At 39.4% G+C, this 22,926-nt stretch overlaps 1 protein-coding gene across 1 annotated transcript in view; it reads right to left on the bottom strand.

Moving 5' to 3' along the window:
• Positions 1-22,926, bottom strand: part of LOC136866682 (protein O-mannosyl-transferase TMTC1) — a 1,311,158-nt gene that overhangs the window by 589,274 nt on the left and 698,958 nt on the right. The window contains exon 6 of the mRNA XM_068226806.1: positions 11,049-11,121. Coding sequence (XP_068082907.1) covers positions 11,049-11,121 — 73 coding nt within the window. The remainder of the gene's footprint in view (positions 1-11,048; positions 11,122-22,926) is intronic.

Genomic DNA, 22,926 nt, shown 5'->3' with positions numbered 1-22,926 from the left:
TACAGACACATCAAGTTATCTGAGAATGGATCTTAAATACTTGTCATCTCCAAACAGTATACCTACAAGGTCAGAAACCTCTTCCCTGCTGAGCTTCCCAATTTACCGCACGACCGGGTACGGCAACTCATTCATACCTGCAACCATACGCTCTTGGAATTCCCTTCCGGCTGTAATTAGAGACATACATAGTAGAAATGTATTTAAAAAAACATGTTATAAATGGTACATAGACTTAAGAAATTAGTATTTAATGTTTTTTTTAAAGTGACTCACAGAAATTTTCCTTTTGTTTATAACTATTATTTAAGTTTAATTTTATAATTCATTATATTTAACTAGAAATCCTAACTCTGTAGTTTGTACAATGTAGTACATATGAGATGGTTTGGCATAACAGCAGGCTTCATAGCCTGAGCCACGCCACAAGTCAATAAATAAAAATAAATAAATAAATAAATAAGTCACATTTCAACTTTGTTTGAAAACTGTGCAGAAACACATACATCCAAAATCTCTGCCATTTTTGGCATCCAGGATGTCAGTGTCCATCTGAGCGACCCCAAAAACTATGGATTTGACACCATTTCCGATTATTTGTAATATGCCATCCACTTCCGACTCCCACCCCTAAGGGGTACTAGGATGGCTTACCCCGACAGCGTTTGTCTCCAGATAGCAAGGCGAAAGTGTACCAAGTTTGGTTGAAATTGCTCCAGTGATTTAGGAGGAGATGTGTAAAGGCACTTCAAAAAACATGGCGGCGTGTTCCATCCTCCTATGTACAGCCAAGCCCATGAACTTCCTAGCAAGAAAGATACTTCATAAAACAAGATGGTGCATTCCCATCCTCCTATATACAGCATATCTTACCGGACTATCATGATGCAGAGTCGCCTAGCGACAATCTGTTCATCAAGGTCGATCCAAATCCTAGCGCGGTTTTGTAATTAAATTAATTATATAACATTTCTCATCTAAAATAACTACCTACTGGATTTCGTTCAAACTACTTCCTAAACCGTCTTAGGAGTAATAAGAGCAAATTGTGAAATTTTCAGTGAATTCCGTCCAGTAGTTTTTTAATCCATTCGAAACGAACAAACAAATATTTATTTTTATGTATTAAGAAAAAGATGTGGGGTACACGTTTTAGGTGATTCACCCTGCCTGTATTGTTATCATAATTTATAAAAACTTTGTATTATTAGCCGTTCTATCTTTCAAAAGCCAAAAATCAGGAGATATTTTTGCGGCATATCTCAACATTTTACGACACATCATTGATGACATAACTTTGAATAATATTTAACACACTATACTACTCAATTACGTAATTTCTCTTATTTATTTTTACAAGTACTGAAATACTGCACGTATTTGAGCTTTAGAACACACGATTCTTCATTATAACTGCCTCAGCCCTCATCATAAATTTCTGAACTAGACTTATGCTCAAAGCACTGGCCTTGCTGAACGTGTTTTTAGGTTAACATCTTTACAGGATTCCTTTTCGGGAAGCTGTGATCAGAATTGAGATTTTGTCTTTGGAAATGTGCTAAAAATAGTCTCATAGTTGGCATTGCTATCCGTAAAAGATAAAATAAATAGCATTTTGTTAGAGATTCTGCCATATTTAAGAACACCACCAGCATTAGCATCTGCCTTGCCAGCGCCCACTGAATATCAATTATCTTCAGCTACTTAAAGTCGGGCTCCGTGGCTAAATGGTTAGCATGCTGGCCTTTGGTCCAGGGCTCCCGGGTTCGATTCCTGGCAGGGTTGGGGATTTTAACTTGAATTGGTTAATTCCGATGTTGTCTTCAGCGTTAGAAATCATCCTATGTAAGTCCCATATTCACAGAATCGCAGGTCACCCATACGGTGTCAACTAGAAAGACCTGCACTAGGCCTCTTCAGAGGCCACAAGCCATTATTATTATTAGCTACTTAAAGAAGTGGAAAAACCTGGGATTTTCAAAAAATCAGGAATACTAAATCTGCTCTCAGAATCGCGAGTTAATTCTCTGCGATCAGGAGAGAGGGAGGAAGAACAAAAAATAGGGCGCCTGCCGCCTAAATTGGGGGAGTTGGCACGTCTTTCTTTGCATTATTTAAGTGCTGTGATTGCAAGTAGTCTACCTTTGTACTAAATAAGGACTGGTTAACTGTAAAAAAATGATATTTTTCAAACTTTGCCAGGATAAACAAATAAATAGTCTTATCATTTAACTTTAGTTGTCCTCATAATATCGTTGTTTTCTTCCTTAAGGAAACAATCGCCGCCGGTACCACCACGGCCCTTGCCCTTACTCAAAAGAAGAAAGCAATCCTATATACCACTCATGGCCACACAGCACGCTACCCACCACCAATCTAGCCATTAGCCTCCCGTTTCTCTTGAGTTCGACCCAGCAGTACTCTCCCAGTCATCAGCATTGTTACGAGACGGAAACAATTCATACCGGAATTGACTACAGTACAGTACAATGTGCCTGATGAGGTTAGGTCTGGGGAGGAGGGCAGTAGTGAAGGCAACAGAAGGGAAGCTTACCTTGAGCAGAACATGTAATTGTTTTCAGCTTTATAATACACTAGATAGAGCCTCCGTGGCTCAGACGACACTGCGCCGGTCTCTCACCGCTGGATACCGTGGTTCACATCCCGGTCACTCCATGTGAGATTTGTGCTGGACAAGGCGGAGGCGAGGCAGGTTTTTCTCCGGGTACTCATTTTTCATTCCAGCAACACTCTCCATTCTCATTTCGTAGCATCTATCAGTCATTAATATATCACTCTGGGAGTGGCGACCCCATCGTACTAATAGCCTATATATGCTTCATTCATTACATCCCTGACCCGGTCAATGACTGGAAAACAGGTTGTAGGTTTTCATTTTCAATACATTAGATAACCTCTTCGGAAGCGAAGTCTAGATTTGTTGACAAATAAAATGAAATAACTTTCTCGAGTTCAGTGATTAGATTATGATCATCTATGGTACTAGTTTTCTTTTCTACGAGCGAAGTTCGCAATTGAAAGTTGTTAAAAAATGTGGACATCAGCTGTCCACCATTACTGGACCAAATGTTGACAACAGTGGACAAATTAAAGATGTCCAAAATTATTTCAAGAAACGAAAATGCCGTTTATATTTGTCACCAGCAGAGTTCAGGTCTGATCAGGGTCGTAAATCAACTGCTTAGCTACGTGCATTTTAAAATGATCTTTTCTTAAACCTATTTATTCGGGGCGTCGACCTAAGAAGATCTCTTGCCCCTACTTTGCACTATATGTGTACCTGGGTGTATTTGGAAATGGCGGAAGTGTAAAGTGTTGAATGTGAGGAAAGGAACATTAAGGACGACACAAACACCCAGTCCCCAGGCTAGGGATATTAATCTTTTACAATAAAAACCCCTGACCAGGCCGGAAATCGAACCCAAGGCCGCCGGGTGACAGGCAGACCCGTTGCCCCCTACACCATGGGGCCAGATTTAAAACAATCTACTTAAAAAGGAGGAATGTTCTTTTTTTTGTAGGAATAAATAGTTGTCTTTGTGTTGGACGTTACACAGAAATATTTCCGTGAAATATTCTAGAAATCTGACGTCCATTTCTTGACTTTTTTTAATGAACTATAATGAACTAGTAGATGATTCTAAAGGTGAACGTCACCCGTGTTACAAAAGTATTATTTTCCTTCGGGAGGGCTGTACAACCATAACATAGTCTTGTGATTATTTTATACCTCCATTTTCATTAACGGGATGTATATCGGGAACTTATTTCCAGGTCGGATAAAACTACGCCATTGAGATATAGAATGTCAATGATCCACAAAATAATCAAGATAAGATTGGAGATATTTTTTTACAATTTGCTTTACGTCGCAGCAACACAGATAGGTCTTCTGGCGACAGTGGGATAGGAAAGGGCTATAAGTGGGAAGGAATCACCCGTCGCCTTAATTAAGGTAGAGCCCTAGCATTTTCCTGGTCTGAAAATGGGAAACAATAGAAAACAATATTCAGGACTGCCAATGGTGGGGTTCGAACCCACTGTCTCCCAAAAGCAAGCTTACAGCTACGTGACTCAAACCGCGCAGCCACTTGCTCGATGTTACTTAATATAAATGCTCATTGTAATTATAGTGACAGAGAATAAAATATATTTGTCCTCAATATCCTCAATTTACGACTAAAGGATAGCGTTACAAAAATTTTGCTAAGTTTGGGCTGGGAAGATTTGGGAGAAAGGAGACGAGCTGCTCGATTAAATGGTATGTTCCGAGCTGTCAGTGGAGAGATGGCGTGGGAGGACATCAGTATACGAATAAGTTTGAGTGGTGTCTTTAAAAGTAGGAAGGATCACAATATGAAGATAAGGTTGGAATTCAAGAGGACAAATTGGGGCCAATATTCGTTTATAGGAAGGGGAGTTAGGGATTGGAATAACTCACCAAGGGAAATGTTCAATAATATTCCAATTTCTTTGAGATCATTTAAGAAAAGGCTAGGAAAACAACAGATAGGGAATCTGCCACTTGGGCGACTGCCCTAAATGCAGATCAGTAGTGATTGATTGATTGATTGATTGATTGATTGATTGATTGATTGATTGATTGATTGATTGATTGATTGATTGATTGATTGATTGATTGATTGATTGATTGATTGATTGATTCAATCGAGGTCATTAGGTCTGAAGGTGATAAGGGAACGGACGATTTACATCTAACAACACGTGGTTATACCCCCTACTTTATTCACCTCTTTCTTCACTTTCTTCACCTTCGAAATATTCTCTCCCATGCTAATGGGGTCGTGGGTGTTAAACATGTCGTTGCATGTGGACGTGGCTCTATCTTAGGACCGGATGACCTTCCTAAAATCCGGGATGAATTCACTATTGCATGCTTCTGCAGCCGTTGCTAGTGTGATATGATTTGTTTTTTGACACAAACACGAACACCCAATCCCTGAGGCAGTGAAGTTAACCAGATGCAGCTAAAATCACCTACCATTCTGCTCTTTGGATGAATCATCAGAGTAATGTCCTTCCGGTCAGAGAAACGCCGTTTCGGTTCCCGGTCGGTCGGAAATTTTAACTGCGTATAGGGGCTGGGTATTTGTGTTCGTTCAAAGACATATCTAGAACACATCACGCTACAAACTACCTCCGAAAAACGCAATAGCAATACAGCAATTCAGACAAGAATGGCGTCAAGAAAGGCTTCTGACCGTAAAACTCATGGCAAATGGAAAAAAGGCCATGTAGAAGAGGAATTTTTTTTTTTGCTAGGGGCTTTACGTCGCTCCGACATAGATAGGTCTTATGGCGACGAGGAGAAGAAGAGGAATAAGAAGGCTAAACTCACCGGGCTGTGCATCAAACTATCCTTGCCAGCAGATAATTTCCTTCCATCTGAACTCTTGGATAATAAACACCAAACCATCCGGCTCTTAGGCTGAATGCTCAGCGTAGTGCTCTTCGGTTTGAGGGCCCCATTTTCGATTCCAAGCCGGGTTAGAGGACTTCAGGTGGCCAAGGGACTGGGTGTTTGTACGGTCCCCAACATCCTTGCAACTCATTCAGCACATGCAATGCTATCCTCCGTCACAATAACAGGCAGTAACCTATATACAACACATGCTCGCACACTCATAGGAGGGCTTTCACTACAAGGGATACACCAAGCTAGAAATAGCCACACGAACTTATTATTATTATTACTATTATTATTATTATTATTATTATTATTATTATTATTATTATTATTATTATTAAGCCAAGACGTACATTGCATAGCAGTCCTCACAATTTGTCACCTTCGCGTCCCTAGACGCATTTGTATTTCATTTCCTAATAAACGATTTGATTTCAATCCCTGAATTAGTTTTTTTTGCTAATTGCTTTACGTCGCACCGACAAAGATAGGTCATACGGCGACGATGGGACAGGGAAGGGCTAGAAGTGGGAAGGAAGCGGCCGTGGCCTTAATTAAGGTACAGCCCCAGCATTTGCCTGGTGTGAAAATGGGGAACCACGGAAAACCATCTTCAGGGCTGCCGGCAGTGGATACTGGCCGCACTTAAGCGACTGCAGCTATCGAGCTCGGTACTGAATTAGCTAATAATTTCGCCATCCTTAATATGTTATTAACCTATTCTTCAATGACTTATAGTGAAACACATTCTTATAATTGCTTCAAATACTTAGCAAATAAAAAGTAACCAATTATCTTTAATGAGAAATTGCAATTCCGTATTTGAGTGGTTATTTTGTGTACTATTTCAGACTGTAACTTGATTCTAGCAAAATACATTCGAAGAAAGACAATATTTTTAAGGCATTTTAATTAACTTAAGTGCGCAAACCGAATGAAGCGCAGGCTAGTTCGTTACTGACAAGGGAACAGGTGTAAAGAGGAAATTACTCCATCACCAAAGAGGGTATAATTTTTTGCACCACCTGGTTTTTAGGCAGTATTTTATGACCAGCTCGCCAATTACCTCTGCATCTGAATTGAGCATTACTTTCCATTACCCTTCATTACTTTTTAAATGCGAATATGTGGATTCCATCCCCGTGTGGAATATGATGTATTTTTAATTACTGGGTTTGAAACAGGCAAAGTAATATCTTACACTGTGGAGTTAGAAAAATAATAATATTCAATTCAGGAAACATTAACTTGATTTCAATGCAACGAATGATCTGGCTATATTTCTTTCGTGATGGATGTAGTAGTATTTCTACACCTGTCTCTTGGCACAGGCCAGACTAAATCAAAGTCTTATCGAAGTTCACTATCACTATTATGGCTGACACTATGAAAATTACTGGGGGTGTGGGTGGTGCTGAATGGTGATATTTGGAACACTAGTTCATCTGAAACGTTCAACTTACAGTGCCAGTCTTACTCAAATAGGACTTAATTGTCCAGTAAGGAAAGCAACTGAAAATTGCCTCACTTCTCGTCGTGCTTTGAACTCCTCATTATGCCAGTACCACAGCCGTGATTTTACAGCGGTTAACTTCGGGCTGAATAATTCAGGCGGTAGAGTTTAACTTGGCTCAGTCCGATCGTAGTTGAAGGTGTTGAAATACGTCAGCCTCGTGTCGATACGTTTACTGGTACGTAAAAGAACTCCTGCGGGATTAAATTCGGGCACCTCGGCGTCTCCGAAAACCGTAAAGTCGTTAGTGGGACGTAAAGCTAATAACACTAACTAACCACTAATTTAGGTACAGCCCCACCATTTGTCTTGTGTTAAAATGGGAAAGCACGAAAACCCATCTTCAGGTTGAAACAGTGGGATTCGAACCCACTATCTCTCGGATGCAAGCTCATAGTTGCGCACCCCCAACCGCACGACCAACTCGCCTGGTGCATTCATTGTTGTTGTATTGGTAAGTTACTGGCGCAGCAAAAACGGTGCAGATTTCGTACGAATGGGATGACAATGATGTTCCTGTAGACTAACTAATTCACTTTTAAACATCTGGTTAACGGACCTATCTCTCAAACCGAGTTCCACCTATGTTCGTCGTAAACTGTACCACCTGTTTTATAAGTCGTCCACGATTCTCCTTTGTGGTGACGATACGTCGGAGGACTGTTGTCCCCTTTGGATGACTTAAGACTGATCCCGCTTGTTGGAACTTGCCAATGACGTCTAAGATTGATCTGTTATTTCATATCTCCTTATTAAAGCGCTCTTCGTGCTGTTCTTTAATGTGAAACAAACTCGGCTAAGCGCTAACTAAAAACAATTGAAATACACGCCACGTAAACCGCACAATCACTGCAGTCCGGTCTAGAGCTGAGAAAACGTCAAATACGGTCAGGGAAAAATAAAATACGAACCCGCACAATTGTGCGGACACGGTATGAAAGGGATATAAGAAATATAATAAAGGCACAGTGGTTATTGCAAGTAACGTAGAATAACCTAGAGAACAGCTAAAAAATGAGCGTGACATCATAAAAAACGTCGCAGTACACGAAACACTTAACTAATAGAATTAAAATAACTGAAAGTTTGAGAATCTAACGACCCAAAGGCAAAGAGGTAATTAGTACGTCATAAACCGAGCTCAAGCACGTATACAGTGCAAATATATACAGTCAAAATAATACGTTAAGTGTTAATAAAACTTCTTCGATATAGAATATCAGAGAGAAAGGTACTGTGGCATTTAGATTATTCCAAAAAGCAATTACATATTTAATAATAATAATAATAATAATAATAATAATAATAATAATAATAATAATAATAATAATAAAATTCACCTTCCTTTCATGTATTAGTCCTATAGAATAACTATTACGTTCTATACAAAAGATTTGCATTTTCACGCCAACTCTTCCTGGGGCGTCGCAGAAATCTCTTCCCACCGGGGCAGTAGTTATGACTGCTTTAGGAATCCTGCTTCTGTCCATCCTATTTAGGTGTTCTAGCCAATTTATTTGGTATTCATTGATGTATTTCAATACAGGTTTGTTTTTAAGATCATTCAGCACTTACTTCCTACTTAGTGACTCCTGCAGTTCGCTGCACATATTTCATTTCAGCTGTAGTTATACTTCTGTCATCACATTTCCTCAGAGTCCACGCTTCTTTTCCATAGCAAAGTACAGGTCTTGCCAAGGTTTTGTAGATTCTTTTACGGGTGTGTTTTTGAACTAACGATGATCTAAAACGCTATTGTTGATTCTCAAACATCTGTTCAATTTGGAGATTTTCTCGGGCATGTCCAGTTCCTCAAATAAAGTCAGTTTGTAGCCGAGGTATTTAAAACAACTTACTTTTCCAAAATGTTATTAATTAAGCAGATCTTGCTTGTTTCAATTCAGTACTTTTCTGAGACTAGGTTTAGGTTATACATTGTACGCTGTAAGTCATCTTCTGAGGTGGCGATGTTCACTAATTCATCCGCAAATGATATTGTGTCCAGTAGTAGATTTCTGTTAATACGGATGGAACCATGTCTTGTTTCTCTACATTCTCGTGTGAGAGCATTCATATAGATTATGAACAGGAGAGGGGAAAGACCGCAGCCCTGTATTACTCCTGTGTTTATAGTTTTCCATTCAATTTATCGTTGACCTTTACGGAAATAAGTTTATGTTTGTAAAGGTTACTTATCTTTTGTACGATGGGTTGTGGGGTGTAATCAGGTATTAAAATATTAATTAAGTTACTACAGTTTACTTTGTCACAAGCTTTTTTGAAGTACACAAAGGCAATACGTGTTTCTACGTTACATTTCCTGTGTTTTTCTAGAAGGATCTTCGATGTGAAATCTGTATAATTTTATTTTTTATAGGTTTAAGAGCTTTGGGACACAAATTTTCTCGCTAATAAACATCAAAACCAAACCCTGAAAGGTCCCGTTTGTTAAGAAGGGAGGTTTTCCCTCCACCCCCTAAAGTATTCCGTCATTAATTTTTTTAAACAAAACTGAGCAATGACGGGATTTCTTTTCTGACGGGAGGCAAAATACCGTCTCTCGGCCAGATCGATTTTCCTCCACCAGTGCCGTAAAGAGAGATTTTTCCAACTCACCGTGTATTCTCGGAAAGAGATGAGTAAAAAGGTATAGTTTTCACCGTAGGACCCTAATTTACTTGCCCTCAACAAAGGAAATATAGGACATCACATTTCGTTTTCTTCTGGATCAGCAACACAAAACCTTTCGAGTGATAGGTGTACAGCCTCCCTTTCCTTTTTCCTCCCTCATTCTTCGAGTGATTGATGTTTTTCCCGTTCTTTCTTCTCATTTCGAAATTATCATAATTTTTCAGGGTATGAAAGCAGCCACGACGACATCCATTACTATCATTAGTTAGTTCATGATCATGACGACTAACCAATATTTCCACGCTCGCAAACTTCAGCGGGATCTATCGAAAGCGTGATTTAAACGCGTAAAAGCGTAATTCCCTGCATAGCCGTTAGAGTTATAATGAAAATGCTTATAACCATTTTTACAGGAGTCTTAGTTTTAAGTACACGTGCTGGGCTTTACTTAGTGATTGTAGTAAGGATGTAAAGGAAAGGGCATATATGTCTGTGGAAAGACCGCAAATGGAATATGATTCCAGTGTATGGGACCCTCACCGGGATTACTTAGTTCGAGAACTGGAAGAGATCCGAAGAAATGCAGTTCGATTTGTTCTGGGTGATTTCCGACAAAAGAGTAGCGTTGCGAAAATGTTGCAAACTTTGGGCTAGGAAGACTTGGGAGGAAGGAGACGAGGTGCTCGTCTATGTAGTATGTTTCGAGCTGTCAGTTGAGAAAAAATGAAATAGCGTATGGCTTTTAGTGTCAGGAGTATCCGACGACAGGTTCTGTCAGTGGAGAGATGGCATGGAATGATATAAGTAGACGAATAAGCTTGAGTGGTGTTTTCAAAAGTAGTAAGAATCACAATATGGAGATAAAGTTGGAATTCAAGAGGACAAATTGGGACAAATATTCGTGTATAGAAAGGGGAGTTAGAGATTAGAATAATTTACCAAGGGTGATGTTCAATAAATGTCCAAATTCTTTGCAATTATTTAAGGAAAGACTGGGTAAAAAACAAATAAGGAATCTGCCACTTGAGCGACTGCCCTAATGGAGATCACTGGTGGAGTGATTGATAAGGCTTAATTCGGCCATTATTTCGGTTTCTAATGGATAAGTTCAGTAAATATCTACATATTAATGGCCACCATTTCCAAATGGTTAATTATTGGAAATTCAGATGATACCTGGGTTTGAATTTAATATCTATGATATATCAGTACTAAATTTCAGCTGAACTGCTCCTCTAAGTTGCACGTAATTGAGCGAGAAAGAACGGACACCGCTTCATCTTAAGCTAACACGCGATCTATGTCAATTAATTTCACATGTGATAATATATTTGTGCAAACGGTCATGGAATTCCACCCAGCTGTTCAGAAGTAATTTTTCGGATGGCAGACAGGTAGACATCATTTGTATTTTATATAGAGACAGATATAAAGAAAATAATGTCCAGTACTCACCGAAACTAGAACCTTGGCTGCTCGTCGTGAGAACTGGAGTGTGTCCTCGTTCCATCTCACTTCCGTTACAGCCCTGTAACAATGAAATGACTGTTACTGGAAAATCCTCTCGGAATTCATATGGGAAACGATGACGAGGAGAACAATGAAATCAGCACCTGCACAATCCTACAGTGGATCAGAAACGTCATAAATTGTAAAAAGTACATTCAGTACCTATAGTAATTAATAACTTGTAGACATGGTTTTTCGTGGCTTCCCATTTTCACACCAGGCAAATGCTGGGGCTGTACTTTAATTAAGGCCACAGCCGCTTCCTTCCCATTCCTAGGTCTTCCCTGTCCCCTCGTCGCCAAAAGACCTATATGTGTCGGTGCGACGTAAAGCAAGTAGCAAAAAAAACAGGCCAACAGATGACGCTGGACAGCAGCACATCAGGGCTGCCGCATGAGACCCGTGTACGATGTAAAAGGGTTTGTCGCGAGAGAGAGCGTCAGATACGCCTGCAAAGGCAGCATATCATGCTTGGCCTCCTCGGTCCCCCGAACTCAATTCGTGAGATTATTGGTTGTCCGGTTACCTGAAGTCGCAAGTCTACCGCGATCGTCCGACCCCATTAGGGATGTTAAATGACAACACCGGCCGACAATGCAGGCCGCATCTCTACCAAGATCAAAGTGTGCGTCTGCAAGCTCTGCAGTTGATTTCGTAATACTGCGAACGATATGCAGCTATTTGTTATTCGGCTAAGGGGCTTACACAGCTTTAGCAGTCACATCTGCCGTGTCCAAAGATAAATACTGGTTCCCCGTTGGAACAAGGGAAGTACTTCAAGAATCGGCCACTACCCAACACTCTCTCGGAAAGAAGTTTGGAACATGTCAGTGTTTCTTACAGTTGGGCAGTATGTTCCCGTGACTGTCTGTTAGGTCATCAGCCCAGAGGCTGGTTGGATCTTCAAACAGCACCACCAAAGGCTATGCAGTTATAAGGAAACCGCAAAAACCAATGGCAGCACCAAAATGAGGCGTACTAGGCAAGATGAGGAGTGAGGTAGTTTGCCATTGCTTTCCTCACTGAACCAGAAGGTGCTACTGCAGCACGACTGATCCTATGAGCAACACCTTTCATAACACAGACACTAGTTGTGCTCCAAATATCATTCATCAGCACCACCCATACCCCAACAGCTTCCATATTGTCAAAGCCATGGATGAGACTGGGACTTCAGTGGAAGCTACACCTTGCTCTGTCCTGTGCCAAGAGATGGATACAAAAATACTGCGTCCATCAAGAAATGGCAACAGGCGGATGTACCCGTATCAGCAGTATATTGTTATCACCGCCAAACTTACAAGAAGCCACCTCCACCATCACCACTACTACTCACTCGGATCAACAAGTCGCCGATGTTAATGTTATAACCTATCATACTGCACTTATGTCACCATTCATGAATCGGCCGAAGTAACCCCGCCATCTGCTTGTGCCACCTGCTCCGCAGTACAACCACAGCACACAGTACAAGTGCTCGGCCCCACATGCTGTACCTGGAAGTGAGTCTGCCCCTCGCCGCATCACTCTCGAAACTCCATCACCCTGCATCAATCCCACTTCTCAACAAGGAGTTTCTGAAGTAGCAGAAATTCCAGTCACCATTAACACCTCTTCAGATGCCGATTGTCCACCCCAGCTTTTCGGTCGGCTCAGAAAGGCCTTGCCACTCTTCTTCAGTTCATCATCCGGAAAGAAGAAGTTGGCGACATTTGCCTCCACAGATAAAGGGATTATCATCTAGGTCAACGGTGAAGAAGCTGCAAACAAGGTCTTAAACACCATAGGCTCATGTCCGCTTGGGACATCTACTTTTTCAGCGCCTACCACAGTCTCTCTTAAATCTTGCACCCCCTTGCAATCACCTTTTATCTGCGTGATCAAGGGATTAGATCTGGCCATCTCAGAAGAATCTATACTCAATGAACCAAAAACGGACGCCTTTCAGTTAGGAAGGCTATTGGTACCAAAAACGTCACTGGACCGACGTTCATGGTGCGTCTCCTTCTACCGTCCATCGCAGATCTTGACAGGCTATTAGAACACGGTGTGTAGATATTTCACCAACATCACAGAGTAGAGCTTTCGCGTACTCCTCGCCTGCAACCCCTGCGCTGTTGACGCCACCTACAGTACAATGATCAAGTCACGGCCCAATGTCGAGCGGAGAAACCAACTGCGGACACTGCAGTCAGCCTCCTTACATTTCTCAATGTTAAACTAGTAGTAAGCTCAACCTACAGTTTTGTAAGCCATAGTGTTAAGCACTGGAAATAATAAAGTTGTGTATGAAACTGTATATGATGATGCTGGATTTAGAATGTTAAACTACTTTAGTAGTATATCTTGCAATTTATTTTCCATGGAATTGTTTTTTTTACTCGTGTTGTTGTAGTTGTTGGGTAGTTATGTTTTTAGCTTTATTATCACCTGTAGTGTTAAGCTAGTAGATGGGTCAAAATATAGTATTCTAAGCCGTAGTGTAAGTACTGGAAATAATTAAGTTGTGTGTGAATTTGTATATAATTACGCTGGATTTAGAAAGTTCAACTAGTTGTATTTCTTGTCACAATTTATTTCCATTGAATTACTTGTTGTACTTTTGTTGTTTTTGCTGTTGTTGTTGTAGGGTAATTATGGTTTAACTTCATTTTATTATCACTTATAATGTTAATCTAGTAATAAGCTCAACCTATAGTGCTGTAACCTGCAGTGTTAACCCATATATGCCCACAGGGTCGAAAACGACCCACAATAGTCATTTGCCATCATTTATCTCCATGCATTCGTTTTCGACTTAAAATCATGATTATGTATTTGTCAGCATGTTGGCTATTATTGTGAATGTGTGATTGTCGATTTGAAGCTGTATTGTTTGCCTTGTAACTGCAAACAGATTGCTGTGTTACATCCTTCAGCATAGTATTGATGCAGTGCGGCAGAAAATGTAAGTTGACAATTTTGCTGTTTATAGTTTAGCTTGGTTCTTGTGCTGTTACTTAGAGTAAAGAATATAGTTTACGAGTACATGTCACAAGTTTTTTAATTTTTCTACATGGTCATGTAATAAAACGAGTTTATTTGATATGGGTCGTTTTCGACCCTGTGGGCATATAAGGAACCTTTCATGCATTTCATCAAATATGATCATAATTGCATTATTGCTCAATGATAAGATATAGCTTAGTTTCTTTCCGTTATTATTGCAACGTTTTTATATTTGGGGAGAGGGAATTATCACGGGAATCTATTACCGACTCGGTACTAAAACTTAAGAGTTCTTCTTCTCATGATTCCTAGTTTCCCAAACAGTCTTATAACTTTTGAGATTTTAGAAGAACTTGAAAGGTTATCTTCCAAACAAGAGGTTTCAACTATTGATGTGGCTATACAACCTCCCGCTGATGAAGGTCATTGCTTCAGACAAAGGTGTAAAGGCAACAGGAACCGTTAGAAAGGACCGTACAGTACACTGTCCACTAAAGGGAATTGATGTTATGGGCAAGGAGCCTAGAGGAGCATTTGACACCATGATAAACAAGAAACACGGTATCAATGCAATTAGGTGGCATGATAACAACGTTGTTACGCTCCTGTCAAGTGAGTACGGAGTTCATTCTATTCGACCCACGCAAAGGTACTCTTCAGCACAGAAGAAAGGAATTGACATTCCTCAGACATTCGGTTTTCATCAGTACAATGGTTATATGCGCAGAGTGGATCAAATGGATAGCAATGTTGTTGTGTACCGGGTTGGAATTAGGGGAAATAAATGGTACACACCGATTGTATTTTGGCTGCTAGATGTTTATGTGAACAATGCCTACCTTCTAGCTCGTTCCCTTGGAAGAACCAATGATCTTCTATCATTTCGTAGGGAACTAGCAAAAACGCTTTTTTCTGAAGTATGGAGTTGCCCGAACACAACCCGGCCCATCTACCCGATCAAGGAATGTCATAAAGAATGTCCCAGAAATCGCACACAAAAGTGATGGTCATATGATTACTGTGGATCAGAAACGTAAAAGATGTGTTTCGTGCAAAAGTAAAACCACGAAAGCATGCAAGAGATGCAATGTCGCGTTGCATGATAAATGTTTCTTAAAGTTTCATGCATAGCTTTTCATGAAGACTGAGACTTCAGTGTAAGATGCACAGTGCTTGCTACTTTCTAGTGCTGCAATATTTTTGTGAATGTGTTGTAATTCACCATTGTACTGGAACTCATAATTATCTGTGTAATAATATTTGTGTATAATTGTAATAAACAAAACAATAACATTTCACACAATAATGGTTGTCTGTATTAGTAAATAACTGTAAGATATGTTATGACAACAATTTAGGAAAAGGTAGTTTATATGCCCACAGGGTCGTTTTCGACCCATGGCCAATCAGACAGTAACGCTAATAGAAACACAAAATCAGTGTTGCCATTAACCTAATATCACTAAAAGAAGCAACAAATGTGAAAATGAGCACTTCATTCAAAAACAAAAGTTGCGGGCATATATGGGTTCACTGGAAATACTTAAGTTGTGTGTGAATTTGTACCTGATGATGCTGGATTTAGAATGTTAAACTAGTAGTATTAATTGTAATATTTTCTTTAGATGGAATTGCTTGTAGTACTCTTGTTGTTTCTTTGTTTTTGGGAAATTGTGTTAACTTTACTTTATTATTACACTATTGTAAGTGACCATTGCCACCGGGATATTTCCCATTTGCGACGTATATAATAATAATAATAATAATAATAATAATAATAATAATAATAATAATAATAATAATAATAATAATAATAATAATAATAATAATAATAATAATAATAACAAGCAAGCGCCTCCACAGTGCCACACTTGTGGATTACTTCGTACAACTTACTCAAGACAGTGTAAGGCTCTCCCAACCCCACTACCAGACCGTCTTGACCTCATAGCTCCCATCAGAATAATAGACCCCACCACACACGAGACATATTCCATTCCCCACCACAGAAGGCATCATCCACTTTTTCGCCCAACCTTTGATGAATGTCTTCCCTTACAACCACCCCCTAACAATTTCTCACCTCCAAACGCAGTCATTCAGGTATTAAATCTGAACTTTCAAGCAACTCACACCGGCATAAACACGCACTTCCAAGTTCACCGACTAAAACCACTGTGTAGTGAAGATCTATTCTTCTATTTCTTTTCAGTCTACAGTCTTTCCTCCTTCCTTACGTCCGATAGTGGTAGTACCTTCATAATGCAAGTTAATATGATCCACAAACACAATTGTTATGATAAACCTTGCATATCTTATAAATAAAGATGTTCGTGTCTGTTTGTTTGTTTGTTTGTTCCACCATCACGTCGAAACGGCTGGATAGATCTCAACCAAACTTCATATTTAGAGTATACTCACCCCGGGGAAGGTTTCGATATGCATATCATTTTAAAATCTTTGAAAAGACGGGGGTTTTATACGAAAACCGTTTTTCTCTTATACTATTATAGGCAAAATATCGAATTTGTCGTATAAGGACGAGACAAAGCTCAATTTAGTACTCTTGACGCAAAAAACAAAACTCGGTAAGCCCTACAGGCCCGAAAACCATGTTTTAAGGCCCTAAAACCAACCGTTACGGAGATATTGGCACCACACTACTCCTGCTTTAGGAATCGGATAAAGAAATGAACTGCCGTAACCATGGCAACGTCAGCTCCAGGATTCTAGACCAGTGAGATTATGTATGTACGTTTTGGCATAGCTGCCAACCAAAATTGGTACAAATAAGACTTAATATCTGGAAAAAATATACTGTTGTGTAAGACGCTCATAGCACTCCTTTGGGCGGGGATGGAAAGTGGGTGAAGTACGAGTATACACATCTTACTATATATAGAAATGGAAGTGTGTGTGTAAATGACACATCTCCTCCTAAACCACTGGAGCAATTTCAACCAAACTTGGTACACGTATTACTTACTATCGGGAGTCGAGCACTGTGGGGAGTAAGCCATCCCTAGCGCCCTTAAGGGAGAGGGTCAGGGGTGGGGGTGTAGTTACAATAATAATCGAGAATAGTGTCGATTTCATAGTTTTCGGGGTCGTTGAGTTGAAAAGTAATACTCTAGAATTTTTTAAAGTCCAGCCCCCTTTTACGTGGGGAGCAAAGGGCTGGGGGGCGAGATATAGAAATAATTATAAACAGTTTCAAATCCATAGATTTCTGGGTCTCTGAGATGAATAGTATTACTACGGATTTTTTGCAAGTGGGGAGCGAAGGGGGTGAGATATAAAATTAATCGAAAAACTACATATAAAAATATTATCTTCTTCTTCTTACTATATATAAAAATTGATGTATGTGTGAGCGTGGGTGTGTGGGTGTGTAAATGACATATCTCCTCCTAAACCACTGGAGCAATTTCACCAAACTTGGTACACTTATCAATTAGTATCAGGAGACAAACCGCGTGAGGGTAAGACACCCCTAGCACCCTTATGGGCAGGGGGCGAATCCATAGTCTTCGTGCTAGCTGAAATAATTAGTGACACTCCGAATTTTTTTAAATTCATGTTCAGCCCCCTTTGGGGTGTGGGTGAGGGGGAGTGAGATATAAAAATAATCAAAAACAGTGTCGAATCTACAGTTTTCTGGGTCACTGAGATTAATGGTGACAATCCAGATTTTACATCTCTTAGTGGTGGAGGGCGGGAGGTGGACAGTCTCATTGACAGTTGAAATCCTGTACATCGTATCTATAGTGCGACGGCTAAATAGATATAGTTATCACTTATTAATTTTTGACAGGATGAAATACTTCCCAGTCGATTCGAGCTTCCATAAGGACGAAGTTTTACTCGAAAACTAAATAATCTAAAACTTGAAATCAACAAATCTAAATAATTTTGAAACTACATAATAGATCATAACATATCAATCTGCAAGTCAAAAAGGAATTCTATAAAAATTCACATCATACATAACTAACTGGTAATGCAAATCTTAAAGGTAAATATTCAGAAACTATCCGGGCAACGCCGGGTACTACAGATAGTAAATAATGTAAATAGAGACTTAAAACCAAATGTGTATTATGTACAAAATCTTGATAAAACTTAAATTGTAAATATCCCAAACTATGTACTTTGAATAAAATTTTTAAAATCTCATTCACCGCATCACAACTCCCTGACATGAGAGACGGCCCATCTCTCCCTTCAGGGGAGTAATGAAGTAGGAGTAGTAGCAGACCGTTTCCCACCATACTTACGAATATGCTGTTCACAACATTGTCCCTCGACTAGGGGTATATTTGATAAATGACGACCGACATATTCAGCATGTGTAATAAAGAACATCGTCTTCGCTAAGCCTCGATTTTCATGCTAATTATGGCTTGTGTGTCGTATGAAGTGCGTTCTGTTGGTCATTTGGTGTACTTTATTTTGATGTCAGTAGAACCCCATGTCAGGCAAATCACGTGTGTCAGTTACTACCTCTCTACTTGCAGTATTGCCTCGTCAAATGTTAACGGACTTTTGTGTCAGCTTGTATATTTTCGTGAAGTATTTACGCACTCCTACAGTATAAGGAATTTAAGGTTGAGTTTTCTTTACACCTAAGCATACTAAAATTAATACAACGACTATACGAGTACCAAGAACATTTTGCTGATCGAAGACATTCAAGTGACCGAACATTTGTCGCAGTGCTTTGTAAGCTTCGAGTTAGCGGACGACTACAACCCAGTTTTGAGGAGAAAGCATGCTCACGGCAGCAACGTGTGTTGGCAGCCGGAGAAGAAATCCTGGATGGCAGGACATTGCTTATGTGGTAGGTGAGTTCCACGACAAACGAAACATTGGTAACGTACTGTTGTTAGAACTTCCCCTATCACCTCCTTGACGAACAATTACACCCTAGAGTTCACGTGGGGCCGATGACCTTCGATGTTAGGCCCCTTAAAACAACACGCATCATCATCATCATCATCAAGAGTTCACGTGCATTTATCGCTTATTCCATTAATTGCCTTACTATCTGCAGTGTAGAGCGAGTTGCTCAAGTGATGCCGGTAAAGTTACAAGCCACCACTAAGATAACGGTGCTTTCGAGCACTACCATAGTTGTTACTGCGCTCCCATTTAACATTTTGTAAATAAAATATTAATTAAGGCAATGGACGCTGCATTTTCACGTCTATTCCAGTGCTGAAGAAAATTGTGACGCTAAATACACAGAGGAAACATGTAATTTAGTAATTTAAAATTTAAATTATTTAAGCGAGACGTACACTTTTGAACATAGAAAATTGGGGTGTATTAACATTTTTATTCCGCAGGAATGGAGATGTATACTAAAAGGAAACTTCGTATGACAAAGTCATAATTTCTTACTAATATGCCTACATATTTATAAATCATATAAACGTATCATATATATAATAAATTATATATTCAAGATTGTGGTGTACCATGGCTACTACCTTGCCGTCTCCCTGATAATTTCCAAACACACAATTATTTTTCTATGATTATTTTTATTATGATTAGTAATGTTATAGCTACAATATATACTAGAATAAGTGAAGTCCACCAAGTATAAATATTTTTTTCATGAAGCTATTTTCAAGTAATCAATATTTTTCATTAATTTTCATTCATTCCATCCTTGACGCGGTCAATGACTGGAAAACGGGTTGTAGGTTTTCATTTCCATTCTTCCTCAAATGACCGAGATTGAAAAAGGATATCATACAATATAAATTTAATACCTTATCAAATAAAAATACGGATTAAAAACAATAATTATATTGATAACTAGCAGAAGTACCCGTTCTTCGTACGGGTTATCAGAAACTGGCTTTAGTTACTCATACTATCGGTGTGACTGACTTTAGTAGATATTTATATCACTGGTGTATTTAATTAAGTAGAAATTATTTGTTATGTTTGGAATTATAGTGTACCTTCCTCTTCTTTTCTTCATGGGGCCTCTAAATATTAGTTCCTAATTAGCGTCGACCTCTAAGACCCTTTGCTACCATGTTTTTCCGTCATTTCCACCTATATATACCTGCTCCCTTCACAAAGCTGAAGGTTTAGTGTAAGTATACTTCCGCTAGATAGTACCACAAATATAAATATTACTGAATGTATTTGTTTGATTCGACATTTCGTAACTATTACAAATGATCAAGGAAATACGCGAAGCATGAAAGAAACTACTATAATTACCGAGTATTATAATTCTCACGGCTTGTCACCCATGTTGCACATCATATAATGAATCTGAGTATAAAAGTTGAGAAATTTTTTCAAGTCGTGGGTGCACCATCTTGACAATTGTATACAGTTTATAGGTTGTTTTCATGGTTAAAATGATCGCAAATGTGGACCAAAATATCGGCACTAATAACATCAGTGATCCTACTACTCCATGATTTGATAGAAAATAGTTTAAACTATAGGTAACAGACTCCGCAAAATGCTGAAACCTAAGCCAGTACGTAAAAACGGAGGCCCGTCCGCAACCGCTGGTCGCTGTACTACGGAGATCTCCGGGGCTATTATTTTTAGACTTCACTCCCTTTCCATCCCCGCCCAAAGGGTGCTATGAGCGTCTTACACAACAGTTTATTTTTTTCCAGATAGTAAGTCATATGTGTATCAGTTTTGGTTGGCAGCTATGCCCAAACGTACATGCATAATCTAGCTGCTGTAGAATCCAATTCCTAGAGCAGGGGTAGTGTGGTTCCAATATCTCTATAACGGTTGGTTTTAGGGCCTTAAAACATGGTTTTCGGGCCCGAAGGGTTTACCGAGTTTTGTTCTTTGCGTCAAGGGGCTTAAAATGAGCTTTGTCTCGTCGTTGTACGACAAATTTGATGTCGCCTATATTAGTCCATTATTTTAATTTTATATCTCCCCACCGTCGCCCCCACCTCGAATTGTTTGAAAATAAAATACAGCCCATGTTGCTCACTGGCAATGTAGCTTTCTAGAGGTGAAGTAATTTTTAAAATCGGTTCAGTAGTTTTTGAGTCTATCCGTTACAAACAAATATACAATTTTTTCCTCTTTATAATATTAGTATAGAAGTATAGATTACATCTCAACACATACGGTTGCCGTCAGGAAGGGCATCCAGCCGTAAAAAGGGTCAAATCCACATGTGCGACATAGTTCGCACCCGCAACCCAACAGGTGTGGGTAAAGAAGAAGATGCCCATTTTAAAAATTCACCCTCTTTTTTATTCTTTTCACCCCTTAAGTGGATTTTCTAAAAAGTGTGTTCATTTTTAAAGGAGATTCCAGGTAGGAATTTTAAAGTCTGTAATACCTTCATTTTTGAGATATAAATAACTCAACTCCTTCCTCACTTCCTTTCACCCCCCCCCCCTTTAAGTGGATTTTCTGAAAAAGAATATTTGTGTTCTTTTTTTTAAAAGAGGATTCCAAATATCAATTTTCATGTCTGTAACATGTTAGGTTTTTGTGATTTATTGTAGACTAGCAAATGTACCCGTGCTTCGCTACGGTATTCTACATTGTATACGGATATCGACGTAAATACTGTGCGTGCAGCAAATGAGATTGTTTTAAAATTGCATGTCTCTTAGCCTTATCCGAGAAATAGCATGGGGAGGTCCACATACGTTGTTTCCAATGTAAAGTGAGGGTTGCGGAGTTGTGATGATAACGCCAGGCTCACTTGCCTACTGCCATTCACAATCGAGTTGGCAAGTTTACATTATAATTGCAGGCCCCAATGCCTACTGCGCGGTCACAATCGATTTGGGGAGTTTTAGTTACAATGGCAGACCCATTTCCTACTATCAGACAGGTTACAGTTGAGGAGTTTTTATTATAACACCAGGCAACTTCCCTACCACCAGTCAAAATTGAGTTGTGCAGTTATCATTATAATGACAGTCACTTTTTACTGCTGCTAGCCAGCATACTGCCAGTCACACAGAATTAGTGAGTTTCCATGAAAATAGCAGGCCACTATGCCTAATGCTAGTCAAATTTTAGATTGGAACATTTGTTTATAATGGCGGGCACACTGGCCTAAAGCCAAACTCAATAGAGTAGGGGACTTTCGAACAAAACTGCATGATCACTTGCTTTCTGCAAGGCAAATCGAAGTGCCTCATTAATTCACGTCTTTTTTCATTTTTAAATATTTATATATACATCGCTCCAGCCCGACTTGCTTTTATATATATAGATGACGGATAAGCACGAGCACGTTGAAACGTGCAGACTTCCACTTCGAGATTCATATCTCCTAAACGGTTTATGATATTAAGAAACGGTTTGCACCATCAGACGCCTCATTTATCGCTCTACATGTTTGTTTCTAAACCATTTCCTCGTATCTCCCATATTAAGGGGGTAAATTGAGATCAAATTTTGAATAGGGTGAAATTTGGGTGCATTTTTCACATTTTACATTACTTTTTGCCTACTTATGTATAAGCTAGAATCATGAAATTTGGTACACATATGTCCCTCAATCGTGCCAATGTGCGCACACAACATGATGATCCTATCATTCTTATAAGTGTGTCAAACAATGAAATATACTTGTAAAAATCACCAAATTTACGAACAATCCAGAAATACGGCCAAATTTAACGTATAAGGGAGAGGGATATGACAAAATGTCACAGGACCAAAGTTGTAGATCACTCCGAATTGAAGCGACATTGTGCCATCCGTTTTGTGATACGACTTACCGTTTAGCCAAAAAACAGCTCAAAAGGAATGTCTGCACAGTCATTAAAATTGCCTCCATATTTCGATATCTTTGGGGGGTAAAAAG

The sequence above is a fragment of the Anabrus simplex genome, chromosome 3 (assembly GCF_040414725.1).
Source record: "Anabrus simplex isolate iqAnaSimp1 chromosome 3, ASM4041472v1, whole genome shotgun sequence".
Lineage (NCBI taxonomy): Eukaryota > Metazoa > Arthropoda > Insecta > Orthoptera > Tettigoniidae > Anabrus > Anabrus simplex.
Note: the sequence above shows the minus strand (reverse complement) of the source record. Positions and strands in the feature narration are given on the sequence as shown.